Source organism: Meriones unguiculatus, chromosome 1 (assembly GCF_030254825.1).
Source record: "Meriones unguiculatus strain TT.TT164.6M chromosome 1, Bangor_MerUng_6.1, whole genome shotgun sequence".
Classification (NCBI taxonomy): Eukaryota; Metazoa; Chordata; class Mammalia; order Rodentia; family Muridae; genus Meriones; species Meriones unguiculatus.
This window is the reverse complement of record NC_083349.1, coordinates 42253694-42276445: the sequence shown is the minus strand read 5'-3', so window position 1 is coordinate 42276445 and position 22752 is coordinate 42253694. Positions and strand designations below refer to the sequence as shown.

The following is a 22752-nucleotide window of genomic DNA, read 5'->3' as shown; positions in this document are numbered from 1 at the left end:
TCCTGCCCTGACTTCCCGCAGTGATGCAGTTTGACCTGCAGTGATGCAGTTTGACCTGGGCGTCGTAGGCTGACACTCTCTCCCCACGTTGTTTTTGGTCATAGCATTTTATCAGAGCAGAATCCCTAAGGGTTCTGGAGATATAGGAGTGTTTGGCTTCTGAAAACACAGCTCAGAGCATATGAAGAGACCCTTACTCTGCTCTGAATATAGTATTTGGTCTTTTACCAGATGTAAGATTCACCTTTTTTTTTTTTTGTGAGTTCCAAACTATACTTTTTCCCCCACAGCTTATATATGCCAGCAAGATCTTTCAAGCAGTACAAAAATCACAATGTGGTTACATTCTATTTTTCTTTAAGTGAAGTATTACAATGAGTATATGTAAGAAAAACATGTTCCCCAATACCCTCACCCTCACAATTTTAAAAATTATGGAAGAGAAACAAACATGAAAAACAAGTTATTCCCAAGAACCCATATATATTTATAACTAAGCAACTTCTTATGAATTAACAAGGTGAACAAGCAAGGTAATTTGTCAGCCAGCTTTTTCTGTACTGGCAGGCTGCAATTTGTAGTTAAAAAGGAAAAAAAATCAATTATCTTAAAAAGTAATCTTATAAAAAAAATCTTAAAAGAATCACAAACCTAAACTCTTATATAAAAACAACCAGCCATCTCTCCTTTAAATCTTTAAGCTGTGCATCTACTCATTGATAATTTTTATTAAACCATATCATGAAGACGAGAGCAAAAACAAGTATAAGGAAATTAATTGTGTCCAGCTTGCTAGTGTCTCATCAGCCAGTGCTACTCTGGGATACAGTCTTTCCTTGCCAACCTAAAAAAGTCCCTAGCTTTTTTTTTTCCTCATTTATTATTTTATTCACTTTATATCTTTATAGCCCCTTCGCTTTTCCCCTCTCTGTCCCACCCTTTTTCCCTCCCCTCTCTCCTTCCCTTTTCCCTTCCTATCCACCCCAGCTCATCAAGTTGCATCAAGACAGAAGGTGTCCTCTTCCCCTGTGGCCTGTCAAAGCAGTACTTCCAGAGGAAAGTGATCTAAAAGCTAGCAAGCGAGTCCCTGTAGGATACAATCCCCACTTCCCTCACCAGAATACCCAGTTGAAGCCTAAGCTGCCCATCTGCTACATCTTTGTAGGGGGCCTAGGTCCAATTCATGCATGGTCCTTGGTTGATGCGTCAGTCTCAGCAAACCCCTCTGGGCCCTGGTTAGTTGGCTCTGTTGTTTTTCTAGTGGAGCTCCTGTCACTTCTAGGTCCTTTTCTCTTTCCTCCCACTATTCCCCAAGACTCCCTACACATTGCCCAATGTTTGGCTATGAGTCTTAACACCTGTTTTGAGGCACCGTTGGGCAGAACCTCTCAGAAGACAATTCTGACAGGCTCCTGTCTGGAAAAAATAAAAAATAAATAAAGGTTTATTTCTAAGTCTTCAATTTGGTTCCGTTGATCAACCAGTTAACTTCTATGCCAGTACTGTGCAGTTTTTATTACTGCTGCTCTGTAGTACAGCTTGAAGTCAGGGATGGAGATACCTCCAGAAATTCCCTTATTGTATAGGACTATTTTAGCTATTCTGGGTTTTTTGTTTTTCCATATGAAGTTTAGAATTGTTCTTTCAAGGTCTGTAAAGAACTGTATTGGTATTTTGATGGGAATTGCATTGAATCTGTAGATTGCTTTTGGTATGATGGCCATTTTCACTATGTTAATCTTACTGATCCAGGAGCATGGGAGATCTTTCCATCTTCTGATATCTTCTTCAGTTTCTTTCTTCAGAGACTTGACGTTCTTGTCATACAGGTTTTTCAATGGCTTGGTTAAAGTTACACCAAGATACTTTATATTATTTGTGGTTATTGTGAAAGGTGTAGGTTCCGTAATTTCTATCTTAGCCTGTTTGTTGTTCGTGTTCAGAATGGTTACTGATTCTTTTTTTTAATTCATCTTGTATCCAGCCACTTGGCTGAAGCTGTTTATCAGCTCTAGGAGTTCTCTGGTGGAATAATATTCACCTTTCATAAAATAATTTAAAATCTAGGGGGAAAAAAAGGCTTGTGTCTTTATTACAAAGCATTTCTACCTACATGTGATGTATTTTATAATAAACATATATTTGTTATAATATTTAAATTTTAGATGACAAGAGCAACAGTTCTGTGGTGACAGGGTTGATTTTCTCTTAGAGCCAGATGCTTCTCCTGGTAACATTACTACCAGTAAGTGAAAAGGAAAGAGTTGGAAGGAAATTCATGCATCAGCGTGGGCAAAAAAGCTTAATCCTGGGTCAGGTACTTGAAAAGTCTCCCTGTAGTAAGTCTTAGCACAAACAAACAGCAGGGATTAAATTGCATTCATTAGAGCTCACCCTTAGATTTGAATGAAGACTGTAGAGCATCAGGTGATAGTTGTAGAAACAGAAGCCAAAAGATGTACACAGAGGCACACAGAGAAAATGTGGAAACTTCAAGGGCAGGAAGAATGCAGAGGAGTCACTGGGGAACCACAAGAAAGGTGAATACAATCAGTAGAATTCCCTCTGTTATTAGTCAGCTGCTTGTAACCAGCACCTATGACTGTGGCTTATTGTGTAAACAGTTACTTATCTCCTGCAAAGCAAGAATGTGAAATGGGGGACACAGTCCAGAGACGATTGTTTTTTCAGATCCTCAAAGTACACAGGCATTCAGCATCCTTTGGGTTTCCCATTCCAGCCTTTTTTAACCATAGCTGCCAACCTCCAGGTCAGAAGGTGCCGGCAGAGGTCCAAATTTCAGAAAGAAGTAAGTAGAAAAGAAAAACGCCACATGCGTTTATCCTCTCTGTTTGGGTCTCTTGAGAGAGGTTTTCCTGGAGTCCCCTGGACAGCTGGCCACCTGCACTTCACCGGCCACACCTTGATGCAAATGCAAACTAGCCTAGGACGGATCGCCTTCTACCTGGGCACACGGCCAGGACAGACATGAAGAGGCAATGAGCAGCTTTGGGAATAATAAGAAAGCAAGGTGGATAGATCTGAGTTGAGCTACCTTTCTATATCCTTGTACCTGGGAAACCTGCTGAATGTTGAGATTTCACATTCCCTGTTCTGGTCTCCTTTAAATTAATCCTGTGGGTTGTTTGTTTGTCTTTTAAAGGACCGGAGTTAACTTTTGATTCTTTTTTTTTCTACTTCAAAGAAATAAAATCAGCCAGGCATGATGGTGCACACCATTAATCCCAACACTTGGGAAGCAGGAGGCAGGCAATCTCTGTTTGAGGCCAGCCTGGTCTGAAGAATGAGTTCCTGGACAACGAGGGCTACTACAAAGAGGAACTCTGTCTTGAAAAACTGAAAAAAAATAAATAAATTTTTTTTTTAAATTACACATATATGGTACACAAATGTCCTCAGTAAATATTCATTGAACTGTGGGTTCATGAGATGGCTCAGCAGTTAGGAGCACTGGCTGCTCTTCAAGAGGTCTGGGTTTGCATTCCTGGCACCCACATGAGAGCTAACAGCTGTTACTCCAGTTCCAAGGGATCAGATGCCCTCTTCTGGCCTCTGTGGGCACTGTACATACAGGGTGTTCTGATATCATCCATGTAGGCAAAACAAACATGCACATGAAATTTAAAAACATTTTATAACTCTGTTCACTGGACTGAACTGAATTTTAGAAGTCACGCAGCTCTGTTGCTTATCCCCCGACTACTCTCTGCCTGCCTTGAGCCTTCCACCTGTTACCTCAGACCACCAGGCTAAGGGCTTGGAGCTGTTTTCCACTGGGACTTCGCAAATACTTCATATAAAACGATCATTAACAGCAAGTTTTTGATGCCTTCTGGTGTGCGGACTGGCCTGGGTGCCCAATGGCTTTACTCTAGATGTTGAAGTACCACTGTGAGCTGGGAGATGGCTCCGTGGGTAAAGGCAGAGAGAGGAGATGCTTCCCCCCCCCTCCACCCCCCCCAGAAGCTGAGGACCAGTATCCTGGTATGTGCAACAGTGAACAACAAGAGATCTTGTCTCAAATAAGGTGGGAAGAGAGGACTGACATAGGTTGTTCTCTGTGTCCTTAGACCTCCCATGTACGCTATGGTATTCACACGTAAACACGCACACGCACACACACACACACATGCGCGCATACTTCTAAAAAACAGATTGGTTTTATAGTTATAATAGCCATCCTGGACTATCGTCACAATTTGGGGAAACTGAGGCAAAACCCACTACTTCCCCATATGAAACTCCTAAATCTACACATCTTATTTTTAAAGCCCTGATAATAATAAAATGTGCGGAGGGAAGGAGAAGAAAGCTGGGTCCAGCCCAAGCAATCCGTGCCTGAAGTAACAGTAAATAATCATGGACTGTGGTCAAGTCGGGTGTAGAGAAAAAATGGTTGCCTGTGTTCAGAAAATATGTGGGAAGAAAAATATCCCATGTGGTATGCTAAACATCCTGACAGCACATTTTTGTTTGAGGATTAGGGAGCCCAAGTGTGCGTGCAAGGCCGAGGAAACCTCCTCCATCATTCCTCATGAGTCTTGTTTTTTGAGGCAAGGTCTCTCAGTGGGTCCTGAAACTCTCCAATTAGGCTAGGCTGACTGGCCAATGGGCTTCCGGGATCTGCCTGTGTCCATCTTCCCAGTGCTGGGTTTAGAAGCACGAACTACAACACTTGGCTTTTGCCATGGGTGCTAGAGATTCAACTCAGGCCTTCATGCCTGTGGGACAAATACTTTCTCATTGAAGCTATCTCACCAGGCCCCAGATTGTACATTTTTAAAATCCATATCCTAACTGTTGAATTTTTTTCATAGCCCAACATTGCCCAGCTTACAAAAGGTGCTTAATAAGTATTTGTGGAGCTAAACAACAAATATAAAGAATCAGACTTACAGATTTGACCTAAACTGAAAAAAAAAAAAAACACAAAGGTTAACTTTATTATACTTTTATCATAATTTGAATTGACTCAAATTTTACCTTAAGAAATATCAGTTCAATCTATATTGACTTAAACCATAATAAATCTGATTTTTGTTGTTGTTGTTGTTGTTTTGAGACAAGGTTTCTCTGTGTAGCCTTGGCTGTCCTGGACCCTCTTTGTAGACTAGAGTAGCCTCTAACTCACAGAAATCCACCTGCCTCTGCCTCCCCAAGTGCTGAGATTACAGGCACACACCACCACGCCCAGCTCAAATCTGATTTTTTTTTCAATCAAAATTGATCAGCTATTAAGAGAACCATTTTCAGAATTCAGTGTTTATTAATCGTATTTTAAAATGATTTTAGCCTGCCTCTAGAGGCTTTGCAGGTGTGGCTGCTGTGTCACACGTAGGTCAGCAGGTGGCAGAAGAGAAGAGAGACTGTGTACACTCAGCGTTCTGACCCATGAACCTCTCTGAATGGTTAGTAGCCTAACATTCCCTAACTAAAACAGCCAGAGATGACCACCAGTCTGGCACCAGGCAGGCCCAGACAGGCTCTCAGGATGGGAAGCAAGCCAAAGACTAGAAGAACCCCAACCTAGGACTGCAGGCCCTAGGCAGGAGCAAGCCCAAGATAGACCACCCTCAAAACAGGCCACTTGGGTGGGCCAGGCAAGGAATGAGCCAAGACAACCACCAAACCAGCACCATGGGGCCTAGACAGAGAGTTAGCCTCAGATGACCACCAGTCCAACACAGAGCGGGTCTGGGGGGAAGGGGGTGGGACAGACCCTACCCAGAATGACCCCTGCTTGGTGTCATAATGCACAAGCGGAGTGCAGCACTCCCGAGACCATTTCTGAGATGACCCTGGCCCTCAGAGAGCCCAGGCACCACTAAGAGAATAAATGAAAGAGAAAGAGAAGTGGAAGGATGTAGGCACAACGAAGAGAGGCAGAACTGGAGACTCAGGGGTAGGAATGAACAGCTGGATGTGAGCAGCCCCTAGGTGGCACCTTGGTGGGGTCCTAGCCCATGCTGCCAGCAGGGACCACATCTGGGTCTGTGGTTCTACTGAAGCAGAATTCTGTTACCACCAAAGACCAGGCAGATGTCCTGGGCTGGGCTGACGCTGGAGGATGTGTTCATGTCAGAGGACAGTGCTGCACTGGCTCCACCCCTCATCTGGGCATCATGGGAGAGCTGGCCCTGGAGACAGGAGAGCAGGAAAGCTCCCCCTCCCCCTACCAAGCTGTAGTACTTGGGAAAGTGGCCCCACACATTGCCAGAGTTGTGAGTGAACTGGCCCTGAGGACATGAGAATGGGAGGGCTGACCTTACCACTTGTCTCCTGTGTGGTGAGGTGGACAAGGGAGAGATACCCTCCTTCCCCTCCCCTTTGCCCCTCACTACCTGAGTCAGGCAGGAGAGTCGGCCCTAGGGTCACGAGAGCAGGAGATCTGGCCCTGTCCCTCACCTGCTGCAGTTCTCAGGAGATCAGTCCCTGCAGCTCACCTGCGCAGCACAGTAGACCTGACCTTGATGGTAGGGGGTTGGGTGAGCCAGCCCGAGGGTATGAGCAATAAAGCTGGCCCTGAAATGTATCTGCCCTGAGGCAGCATGGATGAGGAAGAGATGCCATCCCTCACCCTCACCCCATGCCACCTACAACAGCACTCAGGAGAGCAAGCCCTGTACATCACCTGGGCAGCAGGGTAGAGCTGGCCCTGGTTGCAGAATTTGCTGGTAAGCTGGCACCAGCAGCTTGAGAGCAGGAGAGCCTTTGGGCTGGCCAGCTTTGCTACCCCTCAGGACCAGATCCAGGGCTTTGAATTGGCCACCCCAACATCTTGCCCATCAATGAGCTACTAACTACAGGATCTCCATGACACAGATCAACAATTGGATATCAGAGAGGGGTCCCAGTGTGCTGCTACAAATTAAAAGGTGGGTGTTGGCCTATGTGTTATTTATTGCTAGCCCTATAATTATTGCGGCAGTATTATTTAACCTGCTATCACAATCAATAAAGCCACAGAGACCTGCTGTATTTTATAATTGCCTTAAAACACCTTGGGCTGGGAAGGTAATTCAACCTATGCTATCTCAATAACCTCGACACCCACTTCCCAGCCCCCATCCAATGCCATCCACCTTAACCATCCTTATCTGGGCTACCTTCCGTCCATACTCTTATAAATACTTGTTCATAGTTTTCATCTTGGTGGTTTCTCTAGCCACTTAACCCTTGGAGTACTTTCCTTTCAGCCTAAGTGGTTTCTTCTCCACATTATCCCATCATGGTGTCCTCCTTCCTCCTCTCCCCTCCCCCCCCTTGTCTGTATGTTTCCCTTGCATGGTTCTCCTGTTCCCCAAAAGCTTGGGAACGTTAGCCACACCTGCCCAATTCTGCCCTGCCCAGGTTTTAGGCCCTTAATCAAACCATCAGGTATAATGTCTTAGGCAGGTTTACTCAACAAGGGTGGGATTATCCAGGCAGCAATCAGATCTTGAGGGCCAGTAATTAGCATCAAAAGCTTCAGACGACCCCCCCCCCCCCCCGTCACCAGTGAAGTGCCAGTATTAATAGAGTGGCAGAACTCAGAGGCCTGGTATCAAACCAACAAGTCATTGCAATGAGCATTTGCAAGCGAAGACGGTGTGGACAAAGGGGAATACTACAAACACACTACAGCTTCCACAAGCAAATGGTTTTTCCTCTTTTGGTTGTGGGGGGAGGTTGCAAGGGTGGAGAGCAGGTTTGAGGGGAGGGGGAAATGAGTGGGACTGTGAAATTCACAAAGAAACAATAAACAGTGTTTTAAAAATTATCTTAGTCTAATCAATCCTAAGAATCTATAGATAAAATTACTTTTATTCTCAAGCAAACCAATGTCATACCTATGTATGACATCCCAGGGGTTGAAGGGGGGGTTACACATGCACGCAGCAGACAAGGTTCTTTTTCACAGTGATGCATGACTTGCAATCTTTTTTTTTTTTTTTTTAGAATAACTTCCCTTTTATTTGTCCAAAGTGTTTGTTTCTACTGTCCTTCTGTCACCAAAACCTCCTGTCTTTACATGGGCTTTGGTGGAGGTCGAGTTTCAGCTCCAGCCAGTCTAAACTGTGGTGGGGGTGTTGGGTCCTTCTGGGCTTCACGAGATTGATTCCTGACCACCTTGCTATGACTGGCGTAGCTCATACAGTAACGCAGCGTGACAGAGAGCTTGGGAAGGACATAAGCGTGGACGACATTTGCTTCTGATATGTCCCTGACAGCAGCGGCCTCCACAGTGTTCCAAATGACGACGTTCTTAACGGCCTTGTCCTTGGGCATGCGCAGGGCGCAGTTGGTCGCCAGTGGTCACAGCCCTTTTTAGCATTTCCTTTGTTTCTTCCTTTTTGGGTACTTTGTCACTTCCTCCTCCAAGGCTCCTACAATCCGAGAACCTACTTTTCACCCATTGCTATGACTTCCAAGCTTAAGTGGGTGGTTTCTTTATGCCCTCTTCTAAATGGTAATGATGGAATAAATTTTATGGTAAAAGCACCTAAAACTACTCCCAGCAAATTTCTAATATTCAAAGGAGTATTATTAGCCAGAGTTTGTAGACTGTGCTTTTGCACTTTCACTTTTTCATCTTATTTTACATGCTTTAATTCTCTACTCCCTGAACTGACCTATGTAGTCTCTATTTTTATGTATTTGATATGGTGTTAGATTTCACATATGTGTAAATCTATATCAGAGTATAATGTTAATTTGCTTGACTATATGTAAGAATTTCAAAACATCATTTATCTTAAATATTAATATTAAATGTTAATATGGAGAGAAAATGCTCTATTTAAAGACTTAAATTTTTTAACTTATTCTAGAAAATTCTGAACATTGTTAATCATCTAACCCTTCTCATGGAATGTTATCAAAAAAAAAATCACGAATCACCAGAAAATGGAGATAATTCTTATTCAATGCACACTTTTTTGTGTGTCAGAAAATGTCTTACTCTGTAGCCCAGGCTGGCCTAAAACTCATAGCAATCCTCCTGCCTGAACTTCCCCAGTGTGGTAGTTTGAACGGCCACTGCTGGCCTCAGCTAACTCTTCTCCAGGCTGACTGTGTGCCAGGGTGTGCAGCCTCAGCTTTTTGGTATAGTCTAGCGCATAGTGCAGGGGTCTCCCCCTTGTTCCTCCAATACGGACCAGCCAAACTGGGAGCCAGTCAGCCTTTCATCGTGCCTCCCTGACCCCTCCACGTCCTCTTCTTAGCCAATCTACTTTCTTCTGGAGACTCCAAGGGAACTTAAATCCCCCTCTCAAGATGACAACATTTCCTCTACATGAAATAAACTTTTCCCCTTGAGATATCTCTGCTCAAGGCCACATCTGCAAACATCCCAAACTTCATGATTAGACAAAATCTGGAAGTCCTGTCAGCACCCTCATTGCCAAACCCATCAGTGACTACATTCAGCATGCAATGCTCAAATCTTGTTACACACTTCCATATCTGATCTGATGCAAGGGAAGAGTTGTAGCTAGCATTTCCTTTGATCTGGATATTCTAAATGGAATCCAAGTTTGCATTAGCAATTGCTTCCAATCCTGACTTATTCTTGTTCCCTTTTGAGCTTTGCGGTCCCCTATGACTCTCAGATCAGTTTCACATAAAACTAAAATGAAGTTAACTCTCTTTCAACAAATTGCTTCATAACTGGGTGAAAGTTGTTTTTAATATCTAACATAAGATTTGCCCTCTGAGCCAGGCTTAAGGATGTACACCTATAACCCCAGCACTTAGAAGGCAGAAGCAGGTGGATCTCATCTGAATTTAAAGCCAGCCTGGTCTACATAGAGAATTCCAGGACAGCCAGGGTTACATAGTGAGACAGCATCTCAAAATTTAAAAAAAAATAAATAAAAATATCCAAAACCCTTGCTCTTTGAGCAAGAGTTTTAGACTAGTTCAACCAACCTTCAACAGCAGCCACACCTCCCAAAAAATATCCTGTACAACTTTGAGAAGCAGTGTTTATCCTTTCATCTGCCAACTAAACTATGGGTGAAGACAAGAGGATCTGGGAGTCAAGAAACAGAAGAGCTTCCCCAAAATTGCTAATGATAAATTGCTCAGTGTTTTTAAAACTAGCTATTCAAACAGCTGCAAACCTCCACAGCTTCATTATTATCAATTATGAAACCCTTTCTCCTGAAAGGCTTCATTTAAGTGCCTGCTAGGTTGAGATACAGCTTGCCCGTGCCCCTTGCTGGTTTCCCTGTAATAGCTGTATCTAAGAGTAAATGCATTAGTTTGGTCCCACAGCTTCACAATGTCTCAGGTACCTTCTCATGATAATGTCCTGCGTAAACAATCTGAGGATGGCTTGGAGGGCAGAAACCTTCCTCCCATAGTAGCCCATGCTACTGTAGCTGGGTGCCGTGACACACGTCTGTAATCCCAGCACTCTGGAGGCAGGGGCAGGGGGACCTCTGTGAGTTCAAGGCCGGCCTGGTCTACAAAGTGAGTCCAGGACAGCCAAGGCTTCACAGAGAAACCTGCCTCAAAAATAGATAGATAGATAGATAGATAGATAGATAGATAGATAGATAGATAGATAGAGCAAGCAGTGACCACATGGTTGTATGGTACCTCAGCGCTTGCCAGCATGATGTCTTAACTGTGCTAATTCTAACTAGAATAGATGAAGTCACTTCTCCAATTTTCTCTTTTACTGTAAAAATAACAATATACATAATTTTCAACCCAATTAGCAAATCTGAAGAGATCCTTCTCCCTTGCTTATCTTCAGCAATGACTTAAATTTTGATTACAGTCATTAAATGTAAACATATATGGTCTTTGGATTGGCCTCAATTCAAAACAAGGAAAATAATAAGTTTATGCATGTTAAGTCGGAGATTTAAAGGAGAATAACTGACCAGATTGATGGGTCTTAGGTAGGAAAAGAGCTTGGGGACCTCATCCCAGTCCTCTGCTTCCTATCAAGAGCCAACCTGCTTGCAGCGCCTGGGCAGGTGTGGTAGGGCAGGTGTTTCTAGGTGGGTGGTCTGCGTCACTGGGGAGTGCAGCATGAGGAGTCTTCTTTAGCCTGCCAGATATAAGTTCTGTTCTCCAACGTAACAAAAACCTGTGATAAAGCAGGTAAAAATGGTCTTATCGCCAATGCTAGGCCTTTGTCTTGTACCTTGACTGGTGGGGGACATGCTTTCCACCCCAGGCCTGCTTGATCCTGGGGCTCATTTTTAGGTTCATCAAATATCATAAATAACATGCTTAGTCCCCCAGCTAAGAAATGCCTGTTAGGCTGAAAGGCTTCTCACGGCCAACAAAAATGTTCCTTTCTAGTCGTATGCTAGAGATAATAAATGCAAATGTGCTTTCTGAATTAGAAGGCTCTGAGTGCGTGTACTTACTCTTATTTGCCACTACATCTTGCCAACCCATTTCCAGGTGTCTCTGTCTAGCATGTTCTAAATGTACTCAAACCAAACAAGTTTGAAGCCAAAAGAGTGAAGCAGGTGAAACACGATAAAAGCTTAATATAACCATAAAAAGAAGTCTAAGTGGGTGCCACTGGCCCAAGTTTATATAATACAGAGTCCAGCCGCTTCAGAAACTATTAATTCCGTGAACTGGGCCCCAGTTGTGGAAATTAGCTGAAGCAGTAAACCTAGAATAGAAATAAAGAAGTGGATCCAAAATTCATGAAATCTGGTGGGCTGTAATAACTCTTGTCTCAATTGAAAACACAGCCTTGACATTAAGTGATGTCTTTATTATCCTATGGGGAATTGCAGATTCTTATTTCTTCATCTTGACCTTCAGCCACTTCTTTTCCCTTTAGCACCTCGGAGACTTTGCTTAAGGAATTCTGGAACATTTCTTAATACAAGTTGCAGCCTTTCCTTACACAATTGGAATTTAGCTTTTAGGTTCAGATGACTGATAACACAGCCAGACACACAGTGAAAAGCACATAACAGATATCAGAACCTCTACGGGTGACAACAGTGTTGAGTGGAAACCCTGCACCTGCTGAGGGAGGTATAGTGGGAGAGGGATGTCTAACTGAGAACATTCAGTTTCCAAAGATAAGAGGTGGGTAAATACACTGGTGGGACCCGAGTGAAGACAGAAGGGTATCTATACCCACACAAGTAGCAAGGCGCCTCTCAGAAAGATATACACACAGTGCTCTGGCTTAGATATGGTCTGAGTGTGTCAGTCAAAGCATCACATGCCGGGAACACAGTCATTGTGGTGGTGTTAAGCCGGTGAGAATGTCAAGAGGTGAAACCGCTGGGAATCAGTTAGACCATCAGGGGCACCAACCTCAGAAGAGATGAATGCAGTTTTTGCGACCTTTGCCTGGATCTTAACCTACTCTAGCCACCAAAGGGTTAGCAGAAAGGGAACTGTTCTTCAGTGTTAGTGTATATGGAATTATTCATGCTAATAATATTACCATTGCATTATTATCCAATCCACAGCACATTGTATTAAATGTGCATTAAAGGAATGGAAATGCAATTGTTTGCTACTAGAACCGTGGTCTGAAGCCAGTAGTATTAACATCTGGGAACTTGCTAGAAACCATAGGCCCACCCAGACCAGTGGGATCAAGGGTCCAGGGAATTCAACCATCCATTAAAGTTTGAGAAACACTGTTGTCAGCTTTTGAAAACTGCAAATAGAGCAAAAAATAACACTTGATCAATTGACATGGAAGGAAAACGACTCATTAAAACTGCATTATTGTATTGTGAGTTAAGCTGAGAGAAAGGGCGAGTGTTTTATTAGCCACTAAGTTCTCAAGAAGTGATTCAAGCCAAATCTATCCATTACCTTGAGCATAGAAAGTGATCAAAGTGAATCGGGAGTTCGGCTTTGTATGTCAAAAACAGTTCTTTGAAGACTGGAAGCTTTCAGGGAAACACAGTGATTTTAAAAAGCAAACAGCCAGCCAAGAACAAAGCTCTGATTACGTGGCTGACGGTAGATTTGGTAGGTTGAAATTCTAAGAACTCATCATTACAGCAGAGCTAATAAATTTGCCAGGAAAAGTACTCACCCTCATAAACATTCAAGGACAATAAAATTCCAGTCACTCGCATTGTGAGAAAAACCACTAATAGCCAAGACAACTGGATTCACTTAATAGGATTAAAATGATCCAGAGACAGGACAAAGATGTCCCAATATAGTCATTGGACACAAAAGGGAAAATAATTGACAAATATGAGTCCTCAAAATTACGAGTTCCCGAAGTCGGTAGAGGGCTCACCTAAGGTGCCTGAAGCCCTGCATTCCATCCCAGGTACCGTGTAAACCCAGGCATGGTAGCACATGCCTGTGATGCCAGCTTTCAGGACATGGAAGCAGAAGGCTTAGAGGTTCAAGGTTATTCTCTGCTCTACAGCCTGCTCTGCAGGAGACCTTGGAGGGGTTTCTGGTAGAAGTCGGGAGGGGAGAACAAATCCATCTCTGGATTAAGAACCCCCTTTCACTGAGACGTTTTAGTACAGTTTGTTTCTAATGAGTTGATACTGAAGTGGAGTCTAGTGTTCAGTTTACACTTAAGGCTTTTACAAAAGGCAAACTGTCAATAGGGAAACAAAAATGAGCGTCTGTGCCAATAAAGCCCAGGTGACTGAAGGCAGTCCTAACACGGGGGCAGACTTGGCTGGAAAACACCTTTTCCACTTAATGATAATCCTCAACAGCTATTGAAATTTCTGCCTGCTTTCAGTTCTGTGTCACTGGCAGGCTTCCATTTGCTCTGGCTTTTGCAAGAGTAACAGTAAGTAAATTTGACTCAACAAAACCAAGTATTATTTTACAAGTACAAACTGAAAATCAACCTAAGTTTGGGCTTGGGTTTTTGAAACTGATGCTAATTTTAAGCAGCAACCCTGAGAATCTCTGGAGGTTTGCATGGGCTAATAATCAGTAGCACAAATATTTCCAATCGTTTTTAAGTGTTTTCAAGAGCAAGCGAGAAACCCTTTACGCTGTTGAAACTCATGTCACTTTCCACAAGCCCCAAAATGGTCTTGATAGTCATATTTGCCCCATGGCAGCCCTTTAGGTGAAATATCTGAATCCTTGTCTTCTGTAGTGAGATGACATTACCCACTAGGCCATCTTATTAGCTCTAAAACTTGAACTTGATTGTAGGTCCACAAGTGCAGTGAGGATGCTGTGTTTATCTGGTAGGCTTTGCTGTGTGTGTGTGTGTGTGTGTGTGTGTGTGTGTGTGTGGTAGGCTTTGCTGTGTGTGTGTGTGTGTGTGTGTTATTTTTTTTTAGACAGGGTCTTGCTATGTAGCCCAGGAAGGCTTCGAACACACTATCCTCCTCTCACCATCACCACCCTCCAACCTCCAAGTGTTGGGATTACAGATGTGTAACAAAGGGTATCATGAGCTGCAGATTGCCTTCACAGCTGATATGTAGCGAAGGATGACCTTGAACTTCCGGTCCTCCTGCCCCCACCTCCTGGGGCTGAGATTACAGGAACAGCCTGGTTCCTGTAGTAAGCACCCCAGGCTCTGTGCACACTGAGCAGGTAAGATCAGTATCTTCACAAACGTCCCACACTGGATTTATCAAACTTCTGAGACAACACTTAATAATCTGTTAAGCAAAACAAGAGGGTAACAAGGAATTTACGAATGGCACGGGAGAGACGCAGCCTGCATGCTGTGGTAAACAGGCTTCAGCAAGTGTCTGTTGATGATATCTGAATAGTAGATGTTTTTAATCTCAGAAGAAAATGACACGGACAGCCTTTGACACAGGTGCAGCGTGAGAGGTGTAAACCGGTAGTTAGGGACCAGCTGAGAGTTGACAGGGCCTACATCTAAATGACTGTTGACACCAATCCCTCAGGAAGAGTGAACTAGAGCCAAGGGGGATCTGGCACCACTGTGGGCTAGATGGACTGTACCCGGTAAGGGGAACTTATTTGTGACCTCCAGCAAGTTAAAGACACAGTGTGTTCAGAACAACTGGAAATGTTCAAAGGTATGTCCATTTCCTAGAAAGGAGGCTTAAGGCTTAATACACAGAGCCTGACCTAAGGAGGAAACGGGCTCAGGAGTTCACATTCATCCCTCTCCAAACACATTATCAAAAATATATAATCTTGTTGCGCCTGATTTCCTTTTTAGTTACTTAAACTTTGCCAAACTACATGGAATTAAAGTTCCACAAATATGCAAATAGTCCCAACCCTCTCCTCAAGCTCACTTTGCCTACATCTTGAAAAGTTAAATTGATATTGATATGCTTCAATATATATTATATATCATCTATGTCATATATTTATATATCATTTAAGAAGCAACAGAAATATAGTTTGGAGAATGAACATGCACCCAGCATGTGTGAGGCCCTGAATTTTCCTCACACTACCAGCAAATTTAAAACAATACAAACAAAAGCATTATAAGCTTATAGGCATTCTCTTGAGACAAGAACCATTAAGAGTGCTTGAAAGTACATAACCCCCCCCAGAAAAATAAAGAATGCATTTCTAAGACACAAGCTTTTTCATCTAGACAGAGACAGCTGTCTGCTTCAACAAATAGTGGGTCTTTAGAAAATGTTGTTCTTTTTATTGCTTTTTGGAGTGCTGTGTAAAGCATAGAACCTTACAATTTGCATAGTAAGCAGTTTTCATCTTTTAAATATACTCATGTGATAAGAAAAGATACATGCAAAGGAAATAGATAGGGTTTTTGGAATCATCATTTTCATTAAAAATTTCCTTATACAAACATCTTAACTTTAAAACCCGAAAAGGCATCTGCAAAGAACCCTCTGAGACAGGAGAAAATCCAGCTTTCCATCTAAGCAGCCTTTCACTGAGAGACATGAGTGATGGCAGATGACGGCCTCTTAAGAATAGATTCAACAGAAAATGACAGCGGCTCGTTTGCTGAGAGTTTCGTTCCAACTTGTTTGGCTACGAAGAGGTCTTTGGCGCATCTGTCTATTGTAAATGTGTACTTCTGGTTCTCCTTGACCAAACACTCCCTGTGTTTCTTTGGGGTCTCCTCAAAGGCTTCTTTGACAAATGGTGTTTTCAACTCAGGGCCTGGTTTGTCGTTGAGCGTCTGCTGGAATACTGAGTGGAATGGATTATGTTTAAGTGGCAGAGGGTGCCTGGTGTTTTCTTTACTGATCTTGGTTAAGACGTGCCCTTGAGCTGCCAGGCAGTCCATATCAACAATGGGAGAGAAATTCCGCCCCGGTGAGGAGAAGGCAGACCTCTCTGGGACGACCTGGTGAGCCTGGAGGTCAGTTCTTGAGGATGAGACCTCGGGTAGATGAGGGGGCACCAGGGAGCCTTCCAGTTTCGGTGGCATCATGTCACGTTCTGCATTAAGCCCGTCCTGAACTCGGGTTCCCTTCAAGTCCCAGCTGACCCCAGGCTTCAGGGCTTGCACGGAAGTGGTGGTGTTTAACAGGTACTGCTGGTAGAGAAGGGTGTCACTAGTGGGACCACACTTGGGCCAAACTAAAAATCTCGAGGACAGGGGATATTGTCTGTAAGTTGTGGCCACGCTGACATTAGAAGAAATCAGTTCCATATTCCCAGACCCTGAATACTGCATGGTGAGATCAAGGCAGGTTGGTAAAAAGTTACAGAAGTCCTTGCTCGGCGGCTCCCCTGCGGTGGGGCTGTAGGCACTTTTGTAGGAGCTGTATTCAGGTCCAGGCACGATACGGTTGGGCAGGAACAAGGCAGCAGCTTGGGAGGTTTCCAACATCTCCCTCTCTTTATATTCTCTCTCCAGCATGATGTTCTCCAACTCTTTGTCAGCAAAGGCTCTTCTCTTCCTCATTCTGTCACTAACAGGTGGAGGTAGAGGAAGAGTCCCTCCTAGGTAAGTCTCCGCCGTTATTGGGCGATAGCCTAAAATAAGCAAGGGTTGTGAGGAAAGCAGATTAACATCCTGACCGGAAAAAGCTGGAAAAACCAGAAGGCAAAAGTATCATCATGACAGAACACAGGAGAGCCAGTTACAATTTCATATCACGGATATTATAAAATAGAAAGCAAAAGTAGCCGGGAGTGGTGGCACACCCCTTTAATCCCAGCACTTGGGAGGCAGAGGCAGGTGCATCTCTTCGAGTTCAAGGTCAGCCTGGACTACATCCAGGACAGCCAGGGCTACATACAGAAAAACCCTGTCTTGAAAAAAAAAAAAGAAAAGAAAAGAAAAAAGAAAGAAAGAAAGAAAAAAGAAAACAAAAGTATAGGCTTGACTCAGTGTGGTTTCTCTTTGAGGAAGGGGCCCACACGGCAGCTTCTGGAGGCCGTTGTTTTTGTTTGTATAGGTAGGCCTGCTTGCCTCAGCAAGTGGACCGTGTTGACTGAGATTTTAATATTCTTCCCAGATCCATAGACAGCGAGAGACGAATCTGTCCACCTTATTTTAATAATGTTTCATTGCCCATATCATCTTTTTTTGGATTATTATAAAAGATATCTATACCTACAGCTGATGTCACATTTTTATTTTCTAAAGATGTCTCATTATGTACACATTGTTACAGCTGTGGAATAGTCCAAGGAGAGCTAGGAAAAAAAGAAAGAGAAGGTTAAGGAAGATTAGTAAGGAGAAAAAGAAGGAAAGACTTGAAGATACAGAAAAGCAGAGAAAAACTACAAAGATCTGTTAACTAGTCCGAACACACTGTGCAGCTAACAATGTCGCCAGGCTTACCCTGAACCCCTAGAGCAAACCAAGCAAGGCAAAACAGCGCGGGGGAGGGAAAGACATCCCCAGCTACCCTGAAAATAACAGCTCTCAAGCCTTCCTTCCCCACTCCCGAAGTTCATTCATGTTGGCCAAATACCAAAAGGGCAGAACACGCACTCATTAGGATGCAGAGGAAGTCATGCACAGTTCATGAATAAAGACTAAATCAAAAACAAAAATTATTATAACATAAATAGAATTCTGGGTGCATTTGACCACTCCCAAACACTCACCACTAACAGATTTTTCTGAAAGACCCAGTGTAGTGTTTGTATTTACACAGTGACAAACCCATTATACTCATTTACAAACAAAATAAAAATTGAAAATTATTGTTTCCACTAGGCTAAGTGTTTGCCAGAAAGTTATTTACTTGAGTTGACTTTTCCATTGAGACCTCAAGTGTCTCAACTTGCTTTGGCAAAATTTCAACTTATCAATGCAGTCCCTATGGTTATAAATGTTTACCCACTTTGCAACCAATTTCACTTTGAATTGTCAAGAACTCTTTCTAAGGTCAGAAGTGCACAGCACAGGCTGAGACAAAAACTTGAAAACACCCCGGGTTAGCTAAACTCAGAAACCTCACAAGAAAAAAAGAAAGGAAGGGAAAGAGAGAGAGAGAGAGGGAGAGGGAGAGGGAGGGAGAGGGAGAGGGAGAGAGAGAAAGGGAGAGAGAGAGAGAGAGAGAGAGAGAGAGAGACCTCAACTACCCACTTCATGGAAGGAAGTCTTTCTTTTTTAAGCTGAACTATAGAAAGTGACAGTGATTAAGGTAAATGTAACTTCACTTTAGCTAAAGGTAAAGGAAATGTAAAGAATGTTAAGGAAAATGGTGATAGCCAATGCATTGCTTAGCTAGTCAACAAATAAATGCCATGCCTAAACCCAAGTGCTTTAGAAAATCGTCACTATTTTAAGAAAAATTAATAGGTCTCTAGGATTTGTGGGAAATGAAGGCAAAGGGAGAATTTGACTGCCAGCTGCCCAGTGGGCTTGTGTGATTCAAAGCCTCTCCCGCGCTACAGCCTCCACTCACAGAGGATGCAGCGATCATCTAGGCTGCCGAGAAGGAAAACAGTACAACGCTAAAGAGTGAAACCTGAGGCTAGAGGTGGGGTGACTCTTGGTCACAGGAACTGTGATCTCCTTGCTTGGTTTACTCTGCCCATTAAACTCCTTCAATAACTAAGGGAGTTGGGGATGGGGGGAGGGAGTGAGGGGACTCTTAATTGTTTTTCTTCCATCGGTGGCTTCCAGGATCACTTGACATTGAGTTCTTACGCGTCCCTGCCCGGGAGCACATTAACTGGTCAGAGGATAATATTAACACGGTGGCAAAAGTCTCTGTGAGTAGGTGACATGCATTTTCCAGATAGGAGTTCCTGGGTTAACACATGCGTCATGCGGCTAAATAATCAGCGCCCCTCAACTCGGCTTAAAAAGCCAAAGGACAACTGGACGTTATTTTACCTTCTAAAATGCTTTTGGCCAGCAAACTCGGCGCCCTGACTTGCCTCTGGTATACTGCTCTCCGCTCGAAATTATTCTGTTTCCCCGAAAGCCCCTTCTTGTCCTGTAAATACAAGAAACGATCCTGAGAGTGGGGGGAGGGGCGTCCGCAAAGCTTCTAGAACTCTCCCCAATCTAAAATGAATGTTTTTGTCATCTCTTATAATAATAAAAAAAAGATATTATTCCAAAAAATAAAAAATCATGGGAGCGCCCCTTAATCTCAGCGCAGCCAAGAAGACATCTAGAAGGAGGTGAGATCCAGTCAAGGAGACTTTAGGCCTAGGAAGAAGGGTGTTGGGGGGCGGTTGCCTCCCCAAGGTGCATCCACTAAGCTAAAGGGGCCCAGGACCAGCCTCTGAAGACCAAAAGACGGGGCGCTTTCACCCCTAGGTGTCATAGACACAATAGGGTGTCGGAGGTTGAGGGTATTGTATCTGGCTTGTGATGGGGGCAGAGGTACCGAGACGAAAAAGAAACTCTTAAGAGGACCCCAACCTGAGAGCCCTCGGGGCACTGCCAGTTTGCCAGTTTGCTCCCAACCCAGTGGGCTACCAAGAAGCCCAGCAAGGCAGGGGAGGAGCTACCCTAACTCGGAAAGAAGCTGAGCCCAGGACCCGGGCCACCTGAGCACTCTCCCATCCGGAGGTTTCCCTCTGGAGTCGCTGGCCACATCCCGTGAGCGGCCAGCACCTGTCAGCAGGCGAGGTCAAGCCGAAAGTTTCCCCCGCGCCTGTGGAAACTTGCGGGAGCACTAGAGCCCACCCTCAGCCCTTGAAACTACAACGACAATAGTAACAGTAATAAGGGTTTCAGAACCTCGCCTAGCCTCGGGGCTGAGAAGAGGCTCTGTGAGGCCTCCATCGCTTCCTCGGAGCACCAAAAGGGCAGGAACGCAATTAAACGTAAACCCCGGGGTCCAAAGGCGGCTCAAGGAGAAATGCTGGCTCCTCACAGGAGAGCCGCACCAGGGAGCAATGACCGCTGGGATTATTCCCGGGCGGGTCAGCCTTGGGCCGAGGGGCTCCTAACTCCATCCGCACTGTGGTCTCATCCAGAAAACGGGCATCAGGCTCTGCCCAAGTACCAAGGGTGACAGCAGCCACCGTAGGCTGGATTCATCCTCCGTGCGCTCTGTTAACACAGGGATAGTACGCACCGCACTGTCAACCACCCTCCTCCCTCCCCGAAATATTTTTTTTGTGACTTTTCCCGTAGTGTCCCCAATAGACCTAATCACTCCCCAGGCCCCATCTCTGGTTTCTGATAGACTTGCCCAGCACGTTCTGCAGCGACGCCCACAGGCTCGCCCCGTGGGCAGAGGGTCTGCGCCTCTCCTGCCAGGCGACCCAGAGGCTGAGGGTCACAGCTCCCCGCTGCTAAGGGCCTCCCCAATCCTGGCTGGGCATGTACCCCGGGCCTGACGGCACCCACCTCGGTGGCCTGCTGCCTCCTGAGCGCCACCTGGGCGGCCATGACGCGCTGGCGCTCTACCACCAGCAGGCAGTTGGCGCACTGGCAGTCCCGCCAGCGACAGAAGCGCTTGTGGCCCTTGAGGCAGGACACCACGCCGTGGTTGCGGCAGCGCGCGCACTTGGGCGTGCGGCTCAGCTTGCGCGGCTCGGCGCCGCCGCCCCCCGCGCTGGCACCGCGCTCGGGGGCCGCGGCGGCGGCGGCGGCGGCTGGCAGCGCCTGGGCCGCCGGGGGTGGCCTGGGCGCCGGTCCCCCGGGCTGCTCCGGCCGGCCCGCCACCTCCGGGGACGCGCCGGCCTCCTCGCCGTCAGCCTCGTCCTCCGCGTCGTCGTCCTCCTCCTCGTCTTCGTCCTCGTCTTCCTCGCCGTCCCCGTCGGCCGCCGATGGCCCGGGTCCCCGCGGCGTGGCCCGCGGCGGAGTGCCACGGCCATCCTCCTCCAGCTCCAGGCTCTCCACGTCGATCTCCCAGTCCCCGACTCCGGGGAGCGCCTGGCCTTCCGTCATGGCACTGGGCTCTTCTTCGGCTCCGTTGCCCGCACGCTAGGGAGACAGAAAGAGACCCGAAGACCCAGCAATCAGGGACCCTCTCTGAGCCTGGGCCCAGAACTTCGGCAAGGCCAGCTTTCCCCACCCCCCCACTCCCCGAGTTACCCCGTTTCCTTCTGCTCCCTACAGAACAGGCCACACGGGTCTAGAGGACCAACATCGAAGGTTGTCTTTTACTTAATTCCAAGTGCACCTGACCTTTAGCCGCAGCCCTGTCTGGCCTTTCCAGACAAGTCACCCAGGGACCCTGCACACTCGACAGTCTAAGCCACTTGTCAAGGTTTTTTGTTTTTCTGGTTTGTTTGTGTTTTTTTTTTTTTTTTTTTTTTTTTTTTTTCCACAGCCAGCTCACACGGCCACGGTGCACATAAAAATGTCGACGGAACAGCTACCTTTCTCAAACGCCCCTCCCTGACCTACGCCACCGCAGAGGCTCTGGAGAGGCCTTCGCACCCCTCCCCTTCCCCTAAGCCAACGCCGGGCTGCTGTCGGAGGGCCCGCGCGCGCGCACAGGGAGGAAGGACCCCAGCCTCAAAGCTGCAGAAGCTGGCCTGGCAGCGGAAGCGCTCGGGCTGCACGGGGTGGACGGAACTTGATTTTCCTCTCCAAGGCAAGACAACCAGAAACAGCCAGGGAGGGCCTTAGGGGACGGCGATTCAGGTCCCACGTCCTCCCTGACTCCCGAGCGGCGGCAACATCCCAGCACTCACCAAGACTCGGAAGCTCGGGGCTAGCAACCCAGTGAAAAGGTAGCCAGCTTTAGGGTCTGTCCCCGGGAGCCGCAAGCAGCGGGAGCGATCTGAAATGGGAGGCCCGGAGCCCACTGGGTGACGCGGAGGGACAGAGGCAGCGGGCGAGTCAAGTCCTCGGCAGCCTCACTCCGTACATCCCAAATTCTGCCAAGTTCTATTCGCTCCTCCGCGGCCTGGCTCGCTTTCCACTCCTGGCCCTAACCGGACCCGGAAAGGTGGCGCTGGGACCCTGGGCTGCGCGCCGGGCGCACTCGGCTCGCCTTCGGCGCAGTGCCGCTCACTGCAGCCCCGGGCCTCGGCTCCCCTTCCTAGTATTATCCGCGCCCCCACCCCCACCCCGAGCTCCGCGGCCTCTGATTGGTCAGTTGTCAGGCGGTGTGCCCGCCGATTGGTCGGAGCAAGCCCCGGGGCCGAGCGTCCTCCTCCTCCTCCGCACAGCGGATGCTTCCCTCCCAGCGCCGCGGCGCCGGAGTCCACCCGCCTCCCTTCGCTGCAGCCGGGTCCCTGCCACTCTAGAACCGCCGAACCCGAAGGTGCGGGCAGCCGTGGCGGCGGCGAAGTCGCCGCTCATCTCACGGACTAGGGAAAACCAGCTGAGTCTTACGCGTCGGGTTGTTCTCGAGAAGGTAACTGAGAGGCAGAGATGGGAAGGGTTAGCGCTGGTTTCTATCACCTCTGCTATTTAACCTTCAATCGGCGGTAGGGCGGCAGGAGGCCACT

General features: G+C 46.3%; 1 protein-coding gene and 1 non-coding gene across 3 annotated transcripts; one reads left to right on the top strand and one right to left on the bottom strand.

Moving 5' to 3' along the window:
• The first annotated feature begins 5313 nt into the window (after positions 1-5313).
• LOC132651733 (small nucleolar RNA SNORA17) lies at positions 5314-5446 on the top strand. The gene has a single exon (XR_009589312.1). It is a non-coding gene; the product is annotated as a small nucleolar RNA SNORA17 (small nucleolar RNA).
• A 9959-nt stretch (positions 5447-15405) lies between these two features.
• Positions 15406-22314, bottom strand: Dmrt2 (doublesex and mab-3 related transcription factor 2). Of its 2 annotated transcripts, XM_060387892.1 has the most exons (4): positions 21991-22314; positions 20696-21274; positions 19223-19325; positions 15406-16899 (listed from the first exon to the last, which is right to left on the bottom strand). In XM_060387892.1, the coding sequence occupies exons 2-4, from the start codon at positions 21236-21238 to the stop codon at positions 15842-15844; spliced, it is 1704 nt and encodes a 567-aa protein (XP_060243875.1). In that variant the 5' UTR covers positions 21239-21274; positions 21991-22314; the 3' UTR covers positions 15406-15841. The 2 variants fall into 2 exon arrangements, with proteins under 2 accessions (XP_060243875.1, XP_060243883.1); XM_060387900.1 differs by lacking the exons at positions 19223-19325; positions 20696-21274; positions 21991-22314 and adding an exon at positions 17483-17548.
• Positions 22315-22752: the final 438 nt, after the last annotated feature.

Bases quoted from the DNA above. Each gene is read 5' to 3' on its own strand.
- Dmrt2 (XM_060387892.1), bottom strand. From the start codon at position 21,238: ATGACGGAAGGCCAGGCGCTCCCCGGAGTCGGGGACTGGGAGATCGAC. The intron at 19,326-20,695 runs GTGGGTGCCGTC...TTGTATTTACAG, and splicing joins GGAGGCAGCAGGCCACCGAG to GACAAGAAGGGGCTTTCGGG. The intron at 16,900-19,222 runs GTAAAATAACGT...TGCTTATTTTAG, and splicing joins GGCCAAAAGCATTTTAGAAG to GCTATCGCCCAATAACGGCG.